The following is an 18,829-nucleotide window of genomic DNA, read 5'->3' on the forward strand; positions in this document are numbered from 1 at the left end:
CGTGAGATCAGTGTCGCAGTGTCGCAAATTAGGTTTTGGCCGGTGGGTTTGGATACTAGTGTCCTCGTAATGTTTTCTGCTTGACATGGACCACAGCTGATTAAAATTTAACCCAGGGCCAGGGTCTGAGACAACTGTTTTAGAAGTAAAGTAAATTTTTAACTGGTGGTCTTTTTTTTTTTTTTTAAATAGGCCTGTAACCTTCAGCACAGAGCGATATAATGGTAGGTATTTTTATTTACATGTATACATTGCTAAAGAGATTTGTATAATTTCACCTCAAACTGAAAATGTTGTGTTTTTCACTTATTCTCACACATTTTTCTTTTGATAATGCTTTGTCCTAAGGCCGTTTGTCTGTCCTTTTTTACATCTTTCTACTTTAACATTTGGAACTTTTGGGGAAATGGCATCATCTTAACTGGTGTGAGCATTTCAACTCCAGATGCAGTGTGCATCCAGTGCTGTTGTGTTCACAATTTTAAATGCAGTAGACTGGTTCAGTTTTTTTTTTTTTTTAAATGAAAAACAAATAGGTATGGTGGATTTGCATCATAAACCGAATGTGGTAACAGTGGTTATAAATAAAACATGACCTCTTGTTCTGAAGCCCTAGGGTTAAAATCTGCAAAGGGAGAGAAGGGAGATTTTTGTGCATTGTACTAGTGTTCACTGCTTTTTTTTTTTTGCTAAGTTTATCCACATGTGTAGAGAGATCATTGATTTGCAGATGTAAAGAGGTAGCCTAGAATTATCTCATGGGCTAGGAGATCCCCCTCCATGCTTGGGCTAGGTGGTGTGTTTTTCAGGTGAAATTTAGCTTATAGGAGGCTGTTTGTGTGGATGCCACTGAACCCTAAATGTTTTTTTGTTTTTTTTTATTGGTAGAAAATTGTGTATATAATCTGTGCCTTGGTTTAACATCACTTTACACCCCAAGTTTCTCACTTACCTCTGCTGTTCCTGGCTTGGGCAGAAGATGGAGATATTGGCTACGGATGGAAATTCTTTGTCAGGAGAGATTCAGGACAATCTTTAGCATTTAGAGAGGAGTATTTGGTACCACTGAAGGTTAGAAATCACAGCTACTTTTCGGATTACTCCTATGAAGTATATAAGTATGTTCTTAGGCTTTGATAGGTCAGCAAGGGGTTGGGACACACATGAGGCCACCACAAGACAGGTGGGTCCCCAGTGGGCAGTAAAATGAACTTTAGAAATACTAGCATCAGTGTGAATAGCCTTAGTTGGTGATTGTTTTGATTAAATAGTTAAGTTTCTGTAGTAAGGTAATTATATAAAACACAAGGTATAAAATATTTATACTTTGTTACGTTTACTGTATATTAATAATGCCTATGTTATGTTTGTTTTATTGTATGTTAATGACTGTGCTTGTTTACTTTTAACAGACAGAAATGGTTTTATATTGTGGAGAGGACAGCTATTGTGTAATGGAAAACTCTTGTGCTTTGCTTCCCTGAAGTCCACAAATGGCATTTTTTTGCCATTCAAGCTGTAAGTACATTTTATGTAATCTTGTTGAGCTTTATACTTGAGCCCAGATTTTTTGGGTTTCGAATAGTGTGGGAAAAGGTGGAGCCTCGAAGTTGTTTTTATTTAGTTAATCACTCAGTCCCATGCGATTAATGCACTATACCACGCAATGCCTGTTCTGGTGTGGAAGGTGCATTGCGTTGCCATTCATTTGAATGACACCCCAAATGAACCTCCCACCCGCAGTTCGATCGCCTGCACCCAAATGCTGTGCATTGCAGTGCAGTGCAACGTGGGTCGTGACTTAATGACCAAGGACAAATGTGGATCCTGAGGTTACACAGGTTGAGAACCACTGCTCTACATGTCTTTATTTTGCAGTTCATAGCTGGCTACAGATTGTAACGGAGAGATAACTTTGTCAAATGATTAAATTACAAAATGGCTAGTTTGAATTTTTTTAAAAACATGCAAGTTACCCAATTTATTGTATGGCAATGCTTTTATCAAGAGTTGGAATGATTCTTATTTGAGGGGGTCAGGAATGATTTTTTGGAGGTTTAATGTGATAGAATATTTTTCTTTCTACAACTTAAATAATTGCAAAATTATATGTAAACCTCAGTGTGATATTATATGTAAACCTCAGTGTGAGATTATATGTAAACCGTAGTGCGAAATTATATGTGTGATGTCTTTTTGTACATCAGACCAGAGAAGCTTGATTTGGAATGTATAATGCGACTGGAACAGATTAAAAAGAGGATTCCATCATTACTGTTCTACAAAGAAACTCATATGAAGTTTAAAGAAGGTATCGTTACCAAACAGTTTTGCAATACTTCTAAGCAGATGTCTGTAAATATGAAATGGTTAGCAACATGTTTTTCCTTAGGGTAATAGAGCTAGCTATAGTATTGGGGGGTTGGGGGGTGATGTGTCATATGAAATTTAGGGATATAGCAACACCTTATCGTTTACTGTATAGAGTCTCTTGTTGGCACCTACTATGTACCAAAATTATGGTGTTAATCATATATACTTACAGCATATCTAATAATAAACATGTAATTTATTGCAGTCCTCAGATGTGGTGGCTGTATTAGGTTTTTTGCAAAGAACAGACTTTTGTGTCTACACTCCTTTCTTCATTGTACCTATGGAGGCAATCATGGTTGTCACACAAGCTGGACTTTTGTTTATCTCCATTACTTGTTATATCACATTTTCATTTTTGGGTCTAGATATGCATTAAGGGTAGCATCAGGTGTAAGGTTTTTGGGTTGTTTTTTTTCCTTCTGTGATCCAGTATATATGTTCATATTTTTACCAGGATATTATAAAGTGATCTTTCTGCTCTTTAAACTATACGTTTTATATGCATTGGTTTTTGATGTGTCCCTCTAGTCCAGCCTTCCTAATCCAGCCTTCCTAATCCAGGGTTCCCTTTAACCCTTTCGCTGCCAAGCCCTCCGGAACATTTTTCAAATCAGCTGGCCAAGCCATTTTTGAATTTTCTGCAATTTTTTCCTATTGGTTTGATTTTCAACTGCTGCGTTGCTAGCGTTTGTAAAAGACCCCCCAAACCATATATTTTCTGAAAGCGCAGGCCCGGTAGAATAAAAAGATGGTGATACTAAATTTGTAGGCCCTGCGATAATTGCGCAAATGTTTCTCAAATTAATATTAAACCAATAAAAATACACAATTCAATTGTTAAAACACACCAAAATCAGTATCCGTGCACAAAAAAAATTATTTTCTGACTAAATCTAAAAGATAAAACTGTATTGAGTTAATAAATAACAAATATTAGCAAATTTGTAATTGCGCCTTTTTGCGAAAAAATAGACTTCCTCCAGTGATTGTTGCGGGTTCCATGAAGTGGTGGATTTATTTTCTGCTTCATGGTACCTACATAATTTTGGGCTCCAATCATGAGGGGCCTCTCCTCTCCACTGGTAATCACCAACACCAATATCAGTGATTACCAATTGAGTAGCCACAGACACTAATCTTTATATTTGTAACGGGGCTGATCACCAATGTAAGGCAGCACCTCTCCTGGTGACCTCCTGTGTAAGGCAGCAATACAGTTTTTTTGTTTTCTTTCCATTATTATTGTTTTTTATTTCATGAATATTCCTGAAAATAACTTTGTATATAGCAGAGGGGGAGTTTACTAGTTATGCCACATTCTCGCTAATGTGCTGTGATTTGTAAATATGCATTTAAGCAAAGGTTAAACAAATACATTATATTAAGGTGATGTTTTTGGTACATGTTCTAACAGTGATGAAAGGTGGGATATATAGTCGTCTCTGTGAAGTATGTGACAAGACGAGAACGGGAAATGATTTCCAGAAATTGTTACAGAAGCTGGAGAAAGAAAAACTAGTAAGATTTGTCTGTTTTGAGTTTCTCTACATTGATCAATTACTATGTAATGTTTAATATGTCTATTACATTATAACTGTTAACCTTTTGTGATTATTGCTTTGTTTTGGTTGCTTGCTTTGTTTTGATTATCAGCTGATAAGTTCCAAAGCAGCAATAGTAATGAAAATTAAGCACCCGCATGGCATGTCTATAAATGTCCCAGTCATCTCTGATAACTAGGATGCCCTGATGTGCAATTACTGACTTTACTTCCCTAATCATGGGCTGGCTTGCTGCCTCCTGTACCTAGCTATTGGTTATTGAGCCCACCTGTCATGCTTGATGACCAGTAGTTAGACACCTAAAGTGGACCTGAACTCAAAGTGAAGATTTGTTGTATTATAGGGACCACCTAGAAATGCTGTCTATGGCTAAGCAATGCTTTGAAAAATCCACCTTTTTGTCTTTTTTTTCAACACACTGTCTTTTGTCAAGTTTTGCCAAAGAAGACTGCTGCCATTTGCTATTTTGAAGCCTTTAGACTAAAGGGGCAGCTTAACTGAAATAAAAAGGCATTAGAGTTATTCTGGGTGAAAAAGGACACGGTATACATTTTTGCAAACTGTCCCCTTTTCATATCTGTTTTTTACAAAAGATGCAAAAGCTTTGTAAAACAAGTACATATTAGACACAATTTTAGAACTTGGATTAGAGATGGTGGCAACACTGTTTTTTGAAGTAGTTGCAAAGGCTTTATTCAGCAATCAGACCAGTGTGTAAAGAAAAAAAAAATCGCTCCAACAGTGAGTGGCTGGTGGGCGTCCAACAGAGGAGCTCTAGCATCACTTCCAGAAGTGACATGTGCCCAGTGTTTCAAGGCAACAGAACTTCAACTCCTAAACTATTATAGCACATGAACATCTCATAAAGTGCCTAGGGCTTTTTGCATTCATAAAGAGTTATGCACTCTGTGTTTAGGAGCTGGTGTGTTTTTGTTGCCTTGGAAAAGCACATCACTTCCAGCAGTCAAGAAAGGGCTTTTGTGTAAAGCTCCCTCCGGTCGCATGCTGTTACATATGAAGGGGAATTGCAGTGCAGCCTCTGGATTCCAACAACAACGGATGAGCCATTTGAATAGCGGCTCAATAACATTGCTGGACCCGCAGTGGGTACAGTAGATGAGCAGCGAAAGGAGAGGAAAACCAGGTAATTTAGTTATGACTTGGACCTAGTTAAAAAAGATTGTAAGCGGACCTTTACCCCCTTTCACTAAAAATCACGACAGCATGCAGCTCTGCATTCTGATGTAAAATCATCTTACATTCATTAACCAGTTGACATCCGCGGTGTTACACCCCCTTCCCATCCAGGCCATTTTTCAGTATTCAGCGCTGCGGTACTTTGAAAGGTTAAACATGTTTTTCATTTACTTACAAATAGTTTATCACTTCCTGGTCCAGTTTTGGCAAAAATGTTGTAATGTGCCCAAGCATTGCATCCTGGGAAGGTTACATCAGTAGAGCATTGCTGGGAAATCATCTGTAATTTCATGAGATCTCAGGGAAAGGGATTTTGCTCACCTGAGATGATGCACATGGCCACATGTACCAGAGTTGCAGGAAGTAAAGTGAGATCTAGTAACCTGCCCTTAGTTAACATGGCCACTGTCAGAAGAATGGCAAGGAAAAGAGAAATAAGGAATGGAAAAAATACAAAGCCGGCAATTATCTAGAAGTATCTGTTTGTAGATTGTCATTACTAAACATTTCTAAAGGTGTCTGTTATTTTAAAGATATGGGTAAAGGTCCTCTTTAATGGGAGTATTTAAGAAGGAACTTTTTCCTGGAGTAAGGACAAAACAATGCTAGCATAATCACAATTTATATTTGTGTAATTGTAATATGGTCATTTGACAAGCCGCAATGTTTGTTGTAACTCATGCTAGCTACTCAGAAATATCCTTGCATTAGCATGAATATAGTAATCTGTTTCTGATTGATTACTGGGGGTTTACAGCAATATTTTCCACACTTCCACTGTACTTGATTTCAGTACTTGATTTTTTCCTAATGGTAGGCGAGTAATGCAGCAGGTGTTTAGCTAGATGTGAGATCATCTGTTGAAACTACACTACTTCTACTCTTGGTTCCTAATTTCATAGTTGGGAGCTGATGGTGCATAAAATTCTGCTTAAATCCTTATGATTTGTAATGTAGATTTGGTTTTCCATTGTAGGCTTTGGTTAAACCACTGCCAGACAGAGGATTCCTGTTCTTCTATTTTCCAACGCCGATGGGATCTATGTATGGTAAGTCCACCACCTTGATGTTGAAAATGTAAAACAAATTCTATTCACTAAACAATATACCATTTCAGGTTCTCAGAGTAGAAAACCTTACCCCCTGCACGCTCTCTTCATCTATCAGCAGTCCAGAGAGACTTTGCCACTGGGTAAGTGCGATATCTTTTATTTCTGTTTCAATAAACATTGATAATTGATCCTACAAAACAAAGCTTCAATTATAAAGTAGTAGAGCAGAGTAATTGATTACCAAATATCATAGGGTATGTAGTAGAACCATTCAGTTGGTATGAAATTGTCATGAGAGTGCATGCCCACTTTCTAAAGTAGGATGATGTCTGTAACCTTTCTGTGAATCTGGATAGCTTGCATCTTACATGGTGGGGTGCAGAATGTGGTTTCCACGGGCTGAAAGCTTGAGTTTCACTCCCAGCCTCCTCTGTTTTATTAGTTCCAATGTTTTGTCTTCTGGACCAAGGTGTCATTGTCCCAGTTCCTATGCCACCTTGGTCCAGAAGACAAAACGTTGGAACTGATAAAACAGAGGAGGGGGCTGGGAGTGAAACTCTAAAAATTGTGTCTTCTGGGCCTAAGATTAATTCTAGGGATTCTATTCCAATCTGTTCATCTCACAAACCAAAAAGGGACATTCTCCCTTTCTTAAATCTGAGTCCTAAATGTCTTCATTTGGGCCCAGAAGTTCCGTATGGAATTCGTCAGGCATGTCAGTCTCTCCATGACAGACTTTCTAGCCTTTATTGACATCAAGGACACATAAATGTGCCCATCTTTCCAGAACATCATGCTCATGTTTTTGCCATGTGGTACCGTGTTTCCCCGAAAGTAAGACCTACCCCAAAAGTAAGACCTAGCGCTATCTTCGGGGATTTCTGTAATATAAGACCTACCCCGAAAATAAGACCTAGTTCGGTGGTAAGTCTTATATTACAGAGATCCGCTAGGTCTTACTTTCGGGGTAGCTGCAAATAAACTGAATTTTAAGTGTAAAGACCGGCTGCAGCTCCCGCCCCGCCCACACCCCAGCCGGCCGCAGCTTCCGCCCCACCCACACGCCAGACGCAGCTCCCGCCTACACGCCCGACGGCCGCAGCTCCCGCTCCACACGCCCGATGGAAGCGGAATATCATCCGACACCGGGACCGGCAACAGCACACCGCCTTCCGGGACCTCGTCCGGTCCTCCCCCAGCCAGGTAAGACATCCCCCGAAAATAAGACCTAGTGTCTTTTTTCGTGCAAAAAAAAAAATAAGACACACGGGGAAACACGGTATTCAGGGCTCCTTTGATTTCAGCTTATGGCATAAAGTCTTTCAGTCTTCTATTTGAACTGCAGTCTCTAGTTCTGATGTTTTCGGTATGCCTTTTAGCATTTTGATTACTACTATACAGGATATGTATAGCGCCAAGTTTGCGCAGTTACAATTAGGGATGCAGCGATATATCGGCCGCCGAAACGTATTGGCCGAAAATGGCACTTTTGGCATAATGTCGAAAGAGCCATGTTTCGGCCAATACATCGGCGCATCCCTGGTTTCTTTACTCCCCACTGGGCGCTGTTCCAGCGGGGAGAAAAGAAAGTGACAGCCGGCCGAGCGCTGCAGGACGAGAGCGCTGTGAACGGCCGGCGTCTCTCCTCCCACACCGCTCAGCCGCCTATCACAGTCCGGCAGAGCGGTGTGAGGGCGGAGACCGCGCTGTCACAGGAGGCTGGTCTTTCCTCTCTACACCGCTTGATCAGCCTCCTGTGACAGCGTGTCAGAGAGAAAAGCAAGGTACACACACTCAGTGATCAGTGATCGCTGAGTGTGTGTACATAATTGAGGATATGGTATGTTAACTATATCCTCAATTATGAAAAGGGAGTGATCTACATCACCCCCATTCATTCATAATTGTGGTTATAGTAAACAAACAATGTTCTCATGTTATCAATGAACAGGAAGACTCCTAGAGGATTCCTGGTCATTTATAACAGGGGACACAGAAAAAGAGATTGAGGACTTTGTGTTCCCAATCTCTTTTTCTATTTTAAAAGTGAAATATTAGGGGTCTGTTTAGACCCCTAATATTTCCCAGAAGCCCTTAAAAGTAAAGTCAAAATTAAAAATATTTAATAAAAAATGAATTGATAAATAAAAATAAATTTAAAAAAATTAAGTTTATAAAATATTTTAAAAAATTGCAACAATAAAAAACATTTTCGGTTTCGGCCTGACTTTTTTTTTTTTTTCGTTTTTAAAATTTTCATTTCGCTGCACCTCTAGTTACAATATAAGGATGACATTACAGTAACGATACAAATAAAGGCAATTATGGTAAGGAGGGCCCTGAGCATGTTTACTGTGTTGTCCACCCCTCCATTGGGCTTCTTTTGGATGTCCCGACAGTTTGACTTCCTGTGTTCCTCAGTGGATGAGAAGGAAAATAGGATTTTTGTGCTTGCTATAAAATCCTTTTCTTGGAGTTCATTGAGGGACACAGTTCAAAACGCGTAGAAGCCCATCGCTCTCCTGACTGCTGAAAGAACCCAGAAAATTCGGGTGGGTGCTAAAAATGACAACGGATGCCTCCGCAAAATGAATCCAGGGTAAAGGGAAGTCACTAGCACTCCAGCATAAATACAAGTCAATATTCATTGACTACAAAGTGTGACATAATCACAGCCGATGTTTCGGAACTGCATGGTTTCTTCCTCAGGCAATTGAGGGACACAGGTCCCACTCCTGTTTATGATCATGCTCTTGGTACTGCTTTGCTACAAAACAGAAGCGTACTTGTGGTAGGAAGGATTACCATGGGCTTGCTGGCAACTTTTTTGGGGGCCAGTGTCCAATCCTCCTGTAGTGGGCAGTATAACCTGGCTGTTAATGACTACCTCAATGGGCTCCAAGAAGAGGTGTTTATGGTGAGAACAAAGTTTGTAATATTTTATTTTGATTTGTGTGAGCTTTCAGTCCTCATAGTTAATCCTGTTTTTCACTTTTATTTAGCTAGTCATATGGCAGTTTGCTTCCACTTACAGGTTTTATGTTTTCTTTTTATTCAGCGTCACGCTTCAAAGTACAACCCACTTTAATACCAGAAAACCATGAAATTATGCCTGAGTTTATGACGTTTCTTGGCGCTTTACACTATGCCATCCTTAAGGCTCAATCAGACGTTTCGGACAACTTCAACACTGTTGTGGAGAAACATGTGCACTTGTATTTGAAAAGACGAGAAGAAGGATCTTACAAGCACAAAGATTATACACTTAGAAACTATGAACAGAGTTGCGATGATAAGAAAACCTTGTTTGTAGCTCCAAGGGAGAAGAGTGGGATACTTCGAGTTGTTAAGAGCTATCTGCAAGGGTCAGATGCATATACATTACTAGTAAAACATGCAAAGGAACTGATCATGGAGAATCGACGGGTTCAGCAGTTCAGTCCCATCTCCGACTATGAACCCATAGAGGATGATCTCGATAATGGAAAAAGCACGAGCCGAGCAACTGTGAGTGAAATGCACTCTGATAATTCATTCTATGATCCAGACAAAGTGAATTCCTTGTTAAACCTAATTCAGACTAGGAAAAAGGGTAATCTGGAAACAGATGAAGCGCCAAGCAGTGGAGTGAAAAGAAAGCTTGAAACTAGTCCAGGAGCACAATGGAAACATCCAAAATATGAAGACTACTTGCATCGGGACAGTAAGTTTTTTTTGTTTTTTTAGCAATGTTTTCAGTAGAAAATTGTTGGTATAGAAACAGCCAAGTCACTGCTTGAGCCACTGTACTTGCCCCAAAATGAATGTGACTTTTTTTTGACAAGTCAATTTTAGTTCATTCTTGCTCTATCAACATAAGCTACAGCAATACAGCTTGGTGTGCTCGGGCAACACGAGAATGACGAAACAAGCCCAGGGCATGTAAGGTGTTTTTAGATTTGACCAAATAAAGGCATTTATATAGTGTTGTCAATTTAAGAAGCTCTTTGCAACACTACTCATTCTCTGTTTTGCATCTATTGTTAAGCTGTTTCAAGCTATCGGCCCAGAGCTTGAGTGCACTAGGTTCTATTGCTGTGTGGAATCTTCTGTCGGTAACCTTATATGCTCCTCCTAGGACACTAGTACAAAACAGTTGTGCCGATAGTGGGAGGTTCTGCACTACAGTTTTGTTTGCCAGTGTCCAGTCCTCCAGAAGCTGGCAGTATAGCCCGACGGTTAGATTTCCTGTGTCCCTTAATGGATCAGAAAGGAACATGAAACAAGTAATTTTTAGCCACTGCTTTTCCTTTACGGAGACCTCTTTACTTAGATGGATTATCTAGGTTTTAAGAAAGCATTACTGAAAATAGATTGAACTGAAGCTTTACTTCACTATTTGCAAAAATGTCAGGTAGCTGTAGGCAAACTATATCAGCATCAAACACTGCTAGGTGACATCAGATACTGGGGGAAACGCAGAACAGGATCTCTATATTTGTGTAGCATGTATGCCCTTTCAACATCTGAAAGTGGGGGCAGGAGGATTCCAGTTGGTAATCTTTACAGCATCAAGGTAAGGAATAAGTAGATGAGTAGCTCTGAGCTACAAACACAGCCTTGTTGTGCAATGGCTGATGCTATCAATACAATGGCTTGGCACAATTATTGGCTGCTCCGGTGGTGGATGTCCTTCCTTAGGCCTGGTTCACACCTGGGCGTTTTACAGCACGTTCCTATGCGCTGTAAAACGCTCAACATGTGAAAACCAATAATTGCCTAAGGGTATGGTTCCCACCTGGGCGGTTTACAGCACGTAGGAACGCGCTGTAAAATGCCCTACGCCCAAAGTACAGGAGCTTCTTTGGGGCATATTTGCCGCACGTATCCATTAGGATACAGCCGGATAGCCCTCGGAAACACGCGTTTGTCGCGTGTTTCTTTTACCGCAAATCGCTGTAAAAACGCGCGCCAAACGCGCATATTCCGTACGCCCAGGTGTGAACCCAGCCTAAGGGACTTGAAACCTTTCCCAAGTCTTTTGCATGCAGATCCTAATTCTAACACTCCTGTTAGGAAAATAAGTCCCATATGCAAGCCTACAGAACACATTGATATGTAAAAGGGTCAGCCGTGCACCCGTATTACTGTTACTTTTTTTTGTTAGTGCTGACTTTACATAGAAAAATAGTAAGTAAATTAGTAAATGAAAGAAATTAGGGCTGCAGCAACTAATCGACATAATCGATTATTGAAAAAGTTGTCAACTTTTTCAATAATCAATTAATCGGCTTCTGATCAGTTGGCCCTGTTCACAGCTCCACACGCTGTGCACCGCACCTCCTCCCCACCTCACGCTCGCCGCTGCCAGACCCGCTCGCATCCACGCTCCACACGTCGCACCTCCTCCCCGCCTCACATTTCCTGCCCATCCACATCCACGATCGGCACAGGGACGCGGGGAGATGTAGTAAGGAGGAGCAGGTGTGGGGGGATGACAGCTGCTGATAGACAGGTCCGATCTCAGAAGCACGTTGCTGGAAGACTGCTCAGGTAAGCCTGCACTTTCCCACACATGGTGCTCTATAATGTATTGCTGGGATTTGTATTTCTCTATAGCTGATAGTACATTGTGCTGTATATTATACAGAGGAATACAAATCCCAGCAATACAGTATACACTGTATGTATAATGTATTGCTGGGATTTGTTGTACTCCTCTATAGCTGGTGATATTCTGCATTGTGCTGTATAGAGGACTACAAGTCCCAGCAATAATACATTATACAGCGCAATGCAGAATACCACCAGCTGTAGAAGAGTACAACAAATCCCAGCAATAATACATTATAAAGTGGTACAATGCTAAATACCACCAGCTATAGAGGACTACAAAACCCAGCAATAGTACATTATACAGCGCAATGCAGAATGCCGCCAGCTATTATGTACTATTGCTGGGATTTGTTGTATTCCTCTATAGCTGGCGGTATTTTGCATTGCGCTGTATAATGTACTATTGCTGGGATTTGTAGTCCTCTATAACCGTTGCCATTCTGCATGCATTGCTGTATAATTGTACACTTTCCATTTCACTATATTGCACACCACACTATCTTTTTTTCTTGTTTACTTCCACCGGTCCAAGCTTGCTCCTGTGATGGACTACAACCTCAATACAAACTAGTAGTCCATCACTGGAGCCATTTTTTAAACTTTATTTTATAGTTTATCCGATTAACCGATTAATCGAACTTAATAATCGGCTAACCGATTTTGAAAATAATAGTTAGCTGCAGCTCTAAAAGAAATTTATATTTTTAAGGAAAAAATACTACACATGAAATACTTTTTACATAAGTTGATGGGTGTTGGCTCTTATAATGATCCCTGCATCTGTGGAGCCTCATCAATCTTAGGTCCAAGGAATACATGATGCCTTGACTTAAGCCCACACCCCTTCCTGGCACTAAACCCTATTTTACTGTTCTTGAACTGTCAAGTCCCAGGTTATGAAACTGATGAACTTGATGTACAAAATGGCAAATTTAAAGTATATGTTTACCCAGTCTGTATCATTTTATATAACCTTTATCATGCTAATAACCTTTAACATGCTAATTTTAACTTCAAGCAATTTTCAATATTTTTAAGTCTTCTGCTTTCAAAAACGCAAATAGCCTGTAATCCTGCCATGTAGGTGCTTGCTCACAGGTGCCTCCTTTATATAAGATATCACTGTCTCTCAGTTTATATTCCTGCTTTGTCACCCTCTCATATGGGTAATCCAATTGAAACTACAAGTGGCTGTTTTAACACACTTTACACAGGCATTGCCCGCTATTGTTAGGAAAACCTGCAATTCAGCCCTTGTTGGGAGCACATGCACGTAGACAGGAAGTTGTTGCTAAGAGGCTGCAGGATACTGGCAGTTCGCATTGGTACTACCAGGTACCTCGATTCAGTTTTGTGAGACCTGTTTTGTGAATGTTCTGGAATAACTGGCTTGTTTCTTTTCCAAAAGGTCATGATCCAGAGGAATCTGCACATTCTTTAATATCTTCTCTTGGTGGTCAGGATACAGATCTGAGACAAGAGAACGAGGAGGAAATCGAATCAGAGCAGCTGTTGGCAGATGCAGAGTATTGTAAAGGGTTGTTTGAAAAACTTTCAAGCTCTGGCCTATTGGACGCACAGTTGTTACCCGTCCAAAAGGCAACAAATGATGAGACTTCAAATTTGGACTTGGTGGCGTCGGCTAGTGCTGCCCCTGATGTTTCTACACATGTGGAATCTATTGGCACAGCCCCTGACATTGGTACACATTACATTGAAAGCACTTATGTAGAACCCCAAAGTGAGATTATTCCAGAGAACAGTGCAGCTCTCGCCCCTCTTGCGGATGATGGCCTGGTTCAGAATATAGATGAAGGCAGTGATCCACTTCCAGTTGAGGAAATGATCCAGGTAAGTGCTTTTAGTGCTACATTCGATTTTTGGATTAATCTGTTGAATATAGGTTTATACATTCAGTTCTGAATTATCCACTGTCCAAAACAGTCACCACCTGGTTTGGGCTAAGGCCTTGTTCACACCAAATGCAGAGCAGATCCGGTCAGGTTTCTGCACACGCATGCTAGTCTTTTAGACACGTTTTTGATGCGTTCCAGGCTCTTTTTGGTAAAGTTATTTTTTTTTAAAGTTTAAAACGGGCTTTCAGTGCGTTACAGGCATTTGCATGCATTTTTGATGCGTTCCAGAGCAGATCCCGAGCAGGTAAAATAGGGCCTGCTGCAGTTTTTTCACCTGCTCTGGATCTGCTCTGCAACTGCACGCTGCAATGTGAACTGGAGCAAAAAATACCATTGGAATGCATTGGACGCAGTTTTGATCCGGTCTGGAACTGATCTGCTCTGCACCTGCTCTGCGCTTGGTGTGAACAAGGCCTAAGAGTCTCCGATTTGGATAGGTACTGCAGTCGTTAATCTAGCAGCAAATGTTGTGACATTGCATAAGCTTATCGAAACAATACCACAGCGAATGCATTCCATAACCAAAGCTTTTTTTTTTTTTTTTTTAACATTAAAGCTGTATTCACTAAATATCCTTGTTTTTAGGACTTTTATAACTCCAGATCTTTACCTTTTTTTCTTTGTAAATTACTAACTGTACCACAATTTGCTTATGTGTTACATGGGTATTTGTCATAAAATGTTGTCTTATCTTGTGGGGTCCCTCAAGGCACAGTTTTGGGCCCCTTTATAATATGTGTTTTTCCATTTAGTAGCATTGCTAATAACATTAAAATTACTTTTCATCTATGTGCAGACAATATTCAGTGGATTTGTTGGTCATTTTGGCTTTGTAGGCATGTTTTTTTTTTTTTCCAGATTTTATTGCTTTTTGGAAAATTATGTAATATTTTTTTATGGTGACAATTGTCTTAGAGACCAACTGTATTAGGAAATCCAAAATGTTAGTCATTTCATCTTATGTCAATACCTATCCTTAGTCTCAGCTGCAGATGGCAATGGTTGGTGTGGTCACTGGGGCAGTAAGTGAGAGGGAAATCGCTCCAAAAGCAGCCCCCCTAAACAGTCAAACATTTAAAGCAGAACTACGGCTTCACCTTTAGTCTTGCAGTTATATAGACCCCTCTCCTGTACTAAAATTGCTTAATTTGTTTTTGCTGTACATTGTGAGCTTCTATCAATGTGCATTAGAAGCTGCAGCAAGTCAGATAGTAACAATATTGTAGCTGTGAGGTACACTGTTGCTAACTGTTAACAACATTGCATGCTAATATTCATTCAGTCAGTCTTAATGAATATGATGTGAATGTTAAATGTGAAAATTGTTTCTCTATCGTCCATTGAGGGACACCGCTCTTAAGAATTCTTATATGTAGGGTTATGCTGCTGCCTCTAGGAAAAATGGACACTAGGCAAACAAAAAAAATAAAAACCTGCCACTTTAAGGACATATCCCCTCCCACTTCACAACTGCTAGTTTTGCTTGGTGTCCTAAGGAGACTAGACTTAGGGGGTTATTCACTAAAAGGCCAGAGGATGTAGTTTTGGCTAATCCTTCGGCCGCCGGAGACCTTCGGTTCAGACGAAACGAAGGGCTGCTGTACAGGCTATTCACAATAGCCGTATGGCAGCCAAACAGCTCAACCAAATGCATATGCTTTGGCTCGGCTGAGCCGAACACACAGCCGAAGCAGACCGTTCTCCCTGCAAATGTAAACAAAAAAAATGGTGCCCCCTTAGGTCTGGTAGGAAAGTTAAAAAATGGAAAGAAAAACCCATTGGATTCCCCCCAAAAGTCATACCGGGCTCTTTAGGTCTGGTACGAATTTTAAGGGGGAACCCACCCCCAAAAATGGGGAAAAGTGGGGTCTCCCTAAAATTCCCAACTAGACCCTTAATCCAAGCACAGGCATGGCAGGACAGGAAAGAAGGGGGCGGGGGGTGAGCGAGTGAGAGTACTTCTACTCATTTACTAAAGGGTTAAAGTAAAATGTATATAAACACACCAAACTTTTAGAATAAAATCCTTTTTAATTGGAAAAAAAAACAAGTTTTTGACGAGTCCTTTAATAAAAAAATAAAAATCCCACGCATTGATCCACCGACGTAATCCCAAAGGTCAATCACTACGTCCAGCAATGTCCACGACGCCTTCGGTAGGTTGGTGAATAACACCCTTAGAGATTCATATCAGATAAGTTAAATCCTTTACGTTGCTCTAGTCTTCAGGATACAGGAAGTTTCTGGTCTCCGTACTTACATCCTGCAATGGTCCAGAGTCCACATGATCATTTAGTTATTCGGTCAGGCCATCGTCTGGGGATTCCTACATTGATAAAAGGAACAGGGCCACGGAGTCATACATTTTTATGCATTTTGCGTTTGGATGGATATAGGTTTCTTTGCCTCCTCTCTATTATAGTGGCTGTGTAATTTTTACAATTTATTGTCTCAATGGTTGTAATGCCTATTCTGAAGTTTGTGTGCCTCCTATTTAAATATTGATATCACAGGCACCAGACGGCTGCAGTTGGAAACTGCTCGTATACGGCGACTGCTACAATCTTTATTTGCCCTTTTTCCTTTGGAGTGAAAGGGCTGATTTTGCAGTGCAAAAGCCTCTTCACATATCCTGCTGTATACAGCACCTCGTCTGCCTTTTCTCACCTCACACCTAATGGGGCTGTTAGTGTATGGGAACTCTGTGGATGATTACACTGGTTTATAGATATAGATATGTCTGAGGAGGGGTGAGCAAGATGTGACTGCTGAATAATCTGCATCTTTATTGTAATAAGTGTAAGGCTGAGATTCCCTCTGGCAAGGATTGTATAGCTTGTAATGGTATAGAGAAAGAAAACAATCTAAAGTTCCTAATACTGCATCTCCTGCCTTGCCGAGTGATTCTTTGTCTTTTATTACAATGGCTGAATTTTCTTCTATGAAAACTTTATATCTCTTTTAGAGAAGAATTGTGGTCCCTGTACATAAGGGTAAAGATAAGGGTAAAGATTGCATTTCTACTTCGCCTGTGGATTCTGAGGATGATATTTCTGGAACTGCAGTTGCTTTTTCAGCAGATTGTCTGATGGTGAGTAAGTTTGTTTCGTCTGATGGCTGCCTTTCAGCCATGTGTGATTTCTCAACATCAGAAAGATTGGTTGCTTTTTTGAAGTTGTGCATTCCTATTTAAAATTGGAGGATTCAGCTGTTTCTACTAATGCCGTTTCTAGTCTAGGTGCGCATAAACCTTTCGAGTGTCTGCAAGCTTTCTATTCTACATTCTATTTTATAAAGATTGAGAATTTCTGAATAAGCAATTTCTGCTTCCTAGACATTTCAAGTCCCTGTATCCTTCGCTGGAGGAATTTATAAAAAAAAAGCTATTCCTCAAGTTGATCCTCCGATTTCTTGTCTTAACAAGGTATCAACTATTCCTATTGATGATGCTTCTTCATTTAAGGATTCTACTGGCAAAAAAATGAAAGTCTTTTTAATTTATTCATTAACTGGTCCTTCTCTTCTACCATTATTGGCTACGGTCCTCATTTCTCAGACTTTAGCCACTTCAAAAACAAAATCTTAGTTCTGATAAGGCTACTGCCTGAATGGAGCCACATTTTATTGCATTGATCAGATGACTGCTCTTCATGTTTGATGTTGTTCCTGATGCTTGTCGTCCATTCTGATTCACATAGTATCTGGCTTAAGTGCAGGTTGGCAGAACCCCAGTGTAAGAAGGGGCGTTTACATTTACCATTTATAGGTATTGACCTTTTGGGGGGAGTTGCTGTATAAGATTATTAAAAAGGCTACAGGAGATAAGTGACCCCTTACCTCAGATGCAGAAAAATAAGGATCAGCGTTGTAAACCTGCTCCTTTTCCGTCTTTTTGAAAGTTTCTTTTGTTCTTCCAAACAAGGTTTTCCGCTCCCAATCTCAAGATGTCTGAGAAATCCAAGCCCTCTCGACCCACTAGACGTTTTTGGCAATCCAAAACCTTCAGAGAAGTCCATTTCAGCATGAAGGTCGCCCCCTGCCTTTTCCATCTCAAGTGAGGTGGATGTCTGATGGAATTTGCGGGAACATGGGAAGCTCATATTTCAGGTCCTTGGGTCCGAGAGGTGGTTTCCTGCAATAACAAAAGAGTTAACTTTCTCCATGTGCAGTTCAAGGTCTGTTAGATCAGGGTGGCGTTATTCATGTTCCTTTTAACAAACGCTTTTAAGGTTTTTACTCAAACCTATTTACGATTCCCAAAGACAACAGAGGCATTCGTCTGATTCTGGATTTAAAAAACTCAATGTGTTTGTATGTATTTGCAAATTCTAGATGGAGTTTATTTGTTCACTTGTCGCCTCTTTATGTCAAGGAGATCTTTTAGTTTCCATAGATCTTAAGGATGCGTATCTACTAGAAATGCACCGATATATCGGCCGAAAATGGCTCTTTTGGCAAAATGCCGAAAGTGCCATTTTTCTGTCGCTATAGCGGTGCATCTGTTTCTTTCTCTCCTCTCCACTGGGCGCTGCTTTGTGTCCCAACGGGGAGGAGAGAAACTGTCACAGGCAGCCGAGCGCTGCAGGAGGAGAGCACTGAGCGGCCGGTGTCTCCTCCCAGCACCGGAGGAGAGCGGCTGTGTCGGACACAGCCAGCGCTGTCACAGGAGGCTGGCCGGCGGTGCGGGGGAGGAGACAGCTGTCAGTTTGAGCTCTCCTCCCCGCACCGCTTGCTCAGCCTCCTGGGACAGCGTGTCTGGAAGGATAGCGGGTACAAGCAGTCAGTGATCGCTGAGTGTTTGTAAATAATTGAGGACAGAATATGTTCACTATATCCTCAATTATGAATGAATGGGAAGTGATCTACATCACTTCCTGTTCATTCATGATTGTGGTTATAGTAAACACACTATCGCCACATGTTATAAATGAACAGGAACACTCAGTACAGAGGATTCCTGTTCATATATAACGGGATGCAGAAAAAAAGATTGAGGACTCGGTGTTCTCAATCTCTTTTTCTCTTTTAAAAGGGAAATATCAGGGGTCTGTTAAGACCCCTAATCAGGGCTCGAAAATCCACTCGTCTGCTCGTCTGTGAAGAGCAGACAGTGGAGCCCGACGAGCAGCTT

The 18,829-nt window shown here is 40.7% G+C and overlaps 1 protein-coding gene across 1 annotated transcript in view; it reads left to right on the forward strand.

The window, feature by feature from the left end:
* The window catches only part of FAM208A (family with sequence similarity 208 member A), a 57,746-nt gene that overhangs the window by 17,791 nt on the left and 21,126 nt on the right, over positions 1 to 18,829 (forward strand). The window contains exons 8-15 of the mRNA XM_018556279.1: positions 193 to 224; positions 1,413 to 1,518; positions 2,208 to 2,311; positions 3,791 to 3,894; positions 6,112 to 6,188; positions 6,263 to 6,327; positions 9,246 to 9,890; positions 13,191 to 13,633. Of these exons, the coding sequence (XP_018411781.1) occupies positions 193 to 224; positions 1,413 to 1,518; positions 2,208 to 2,311; positions 3,791 to 3,894; positions 6,112 to 6,188; positions 6,263 to 6,327; positions 9,246 to 9,890; positions 13,191 to 13,633 (1,576 nt within the window). The remainder of the gene's footprint in view (positions 1 to 192; positions 225 to 1,412; positions 1,519 to 2,207; positions 2,312 to 3,790; positions 3,895 to 6,111; positions 6,189 to 6,262; positions 6,328 to 9,245; positions 9,891 to 13,190; positions 13,634 to 18,829) is intronic.

The sequence above is a fragment of the Nanorana parkeri genome, unplaced genomic scaffold (assembly GCF_000935625.1).
Source record: "Nanorana parkeri isolate BGI_ZX_2015 unplaced genomic scaffold, ASM93562v1 scaffold231, whole genome shotgun sequence".
NCBI classification, from domain to species: Eukaryota; Metazoa; Chordata; class Amphibia; order Anura; family Dicroglossidae; genus Nanorana; species Nanorana parkeri.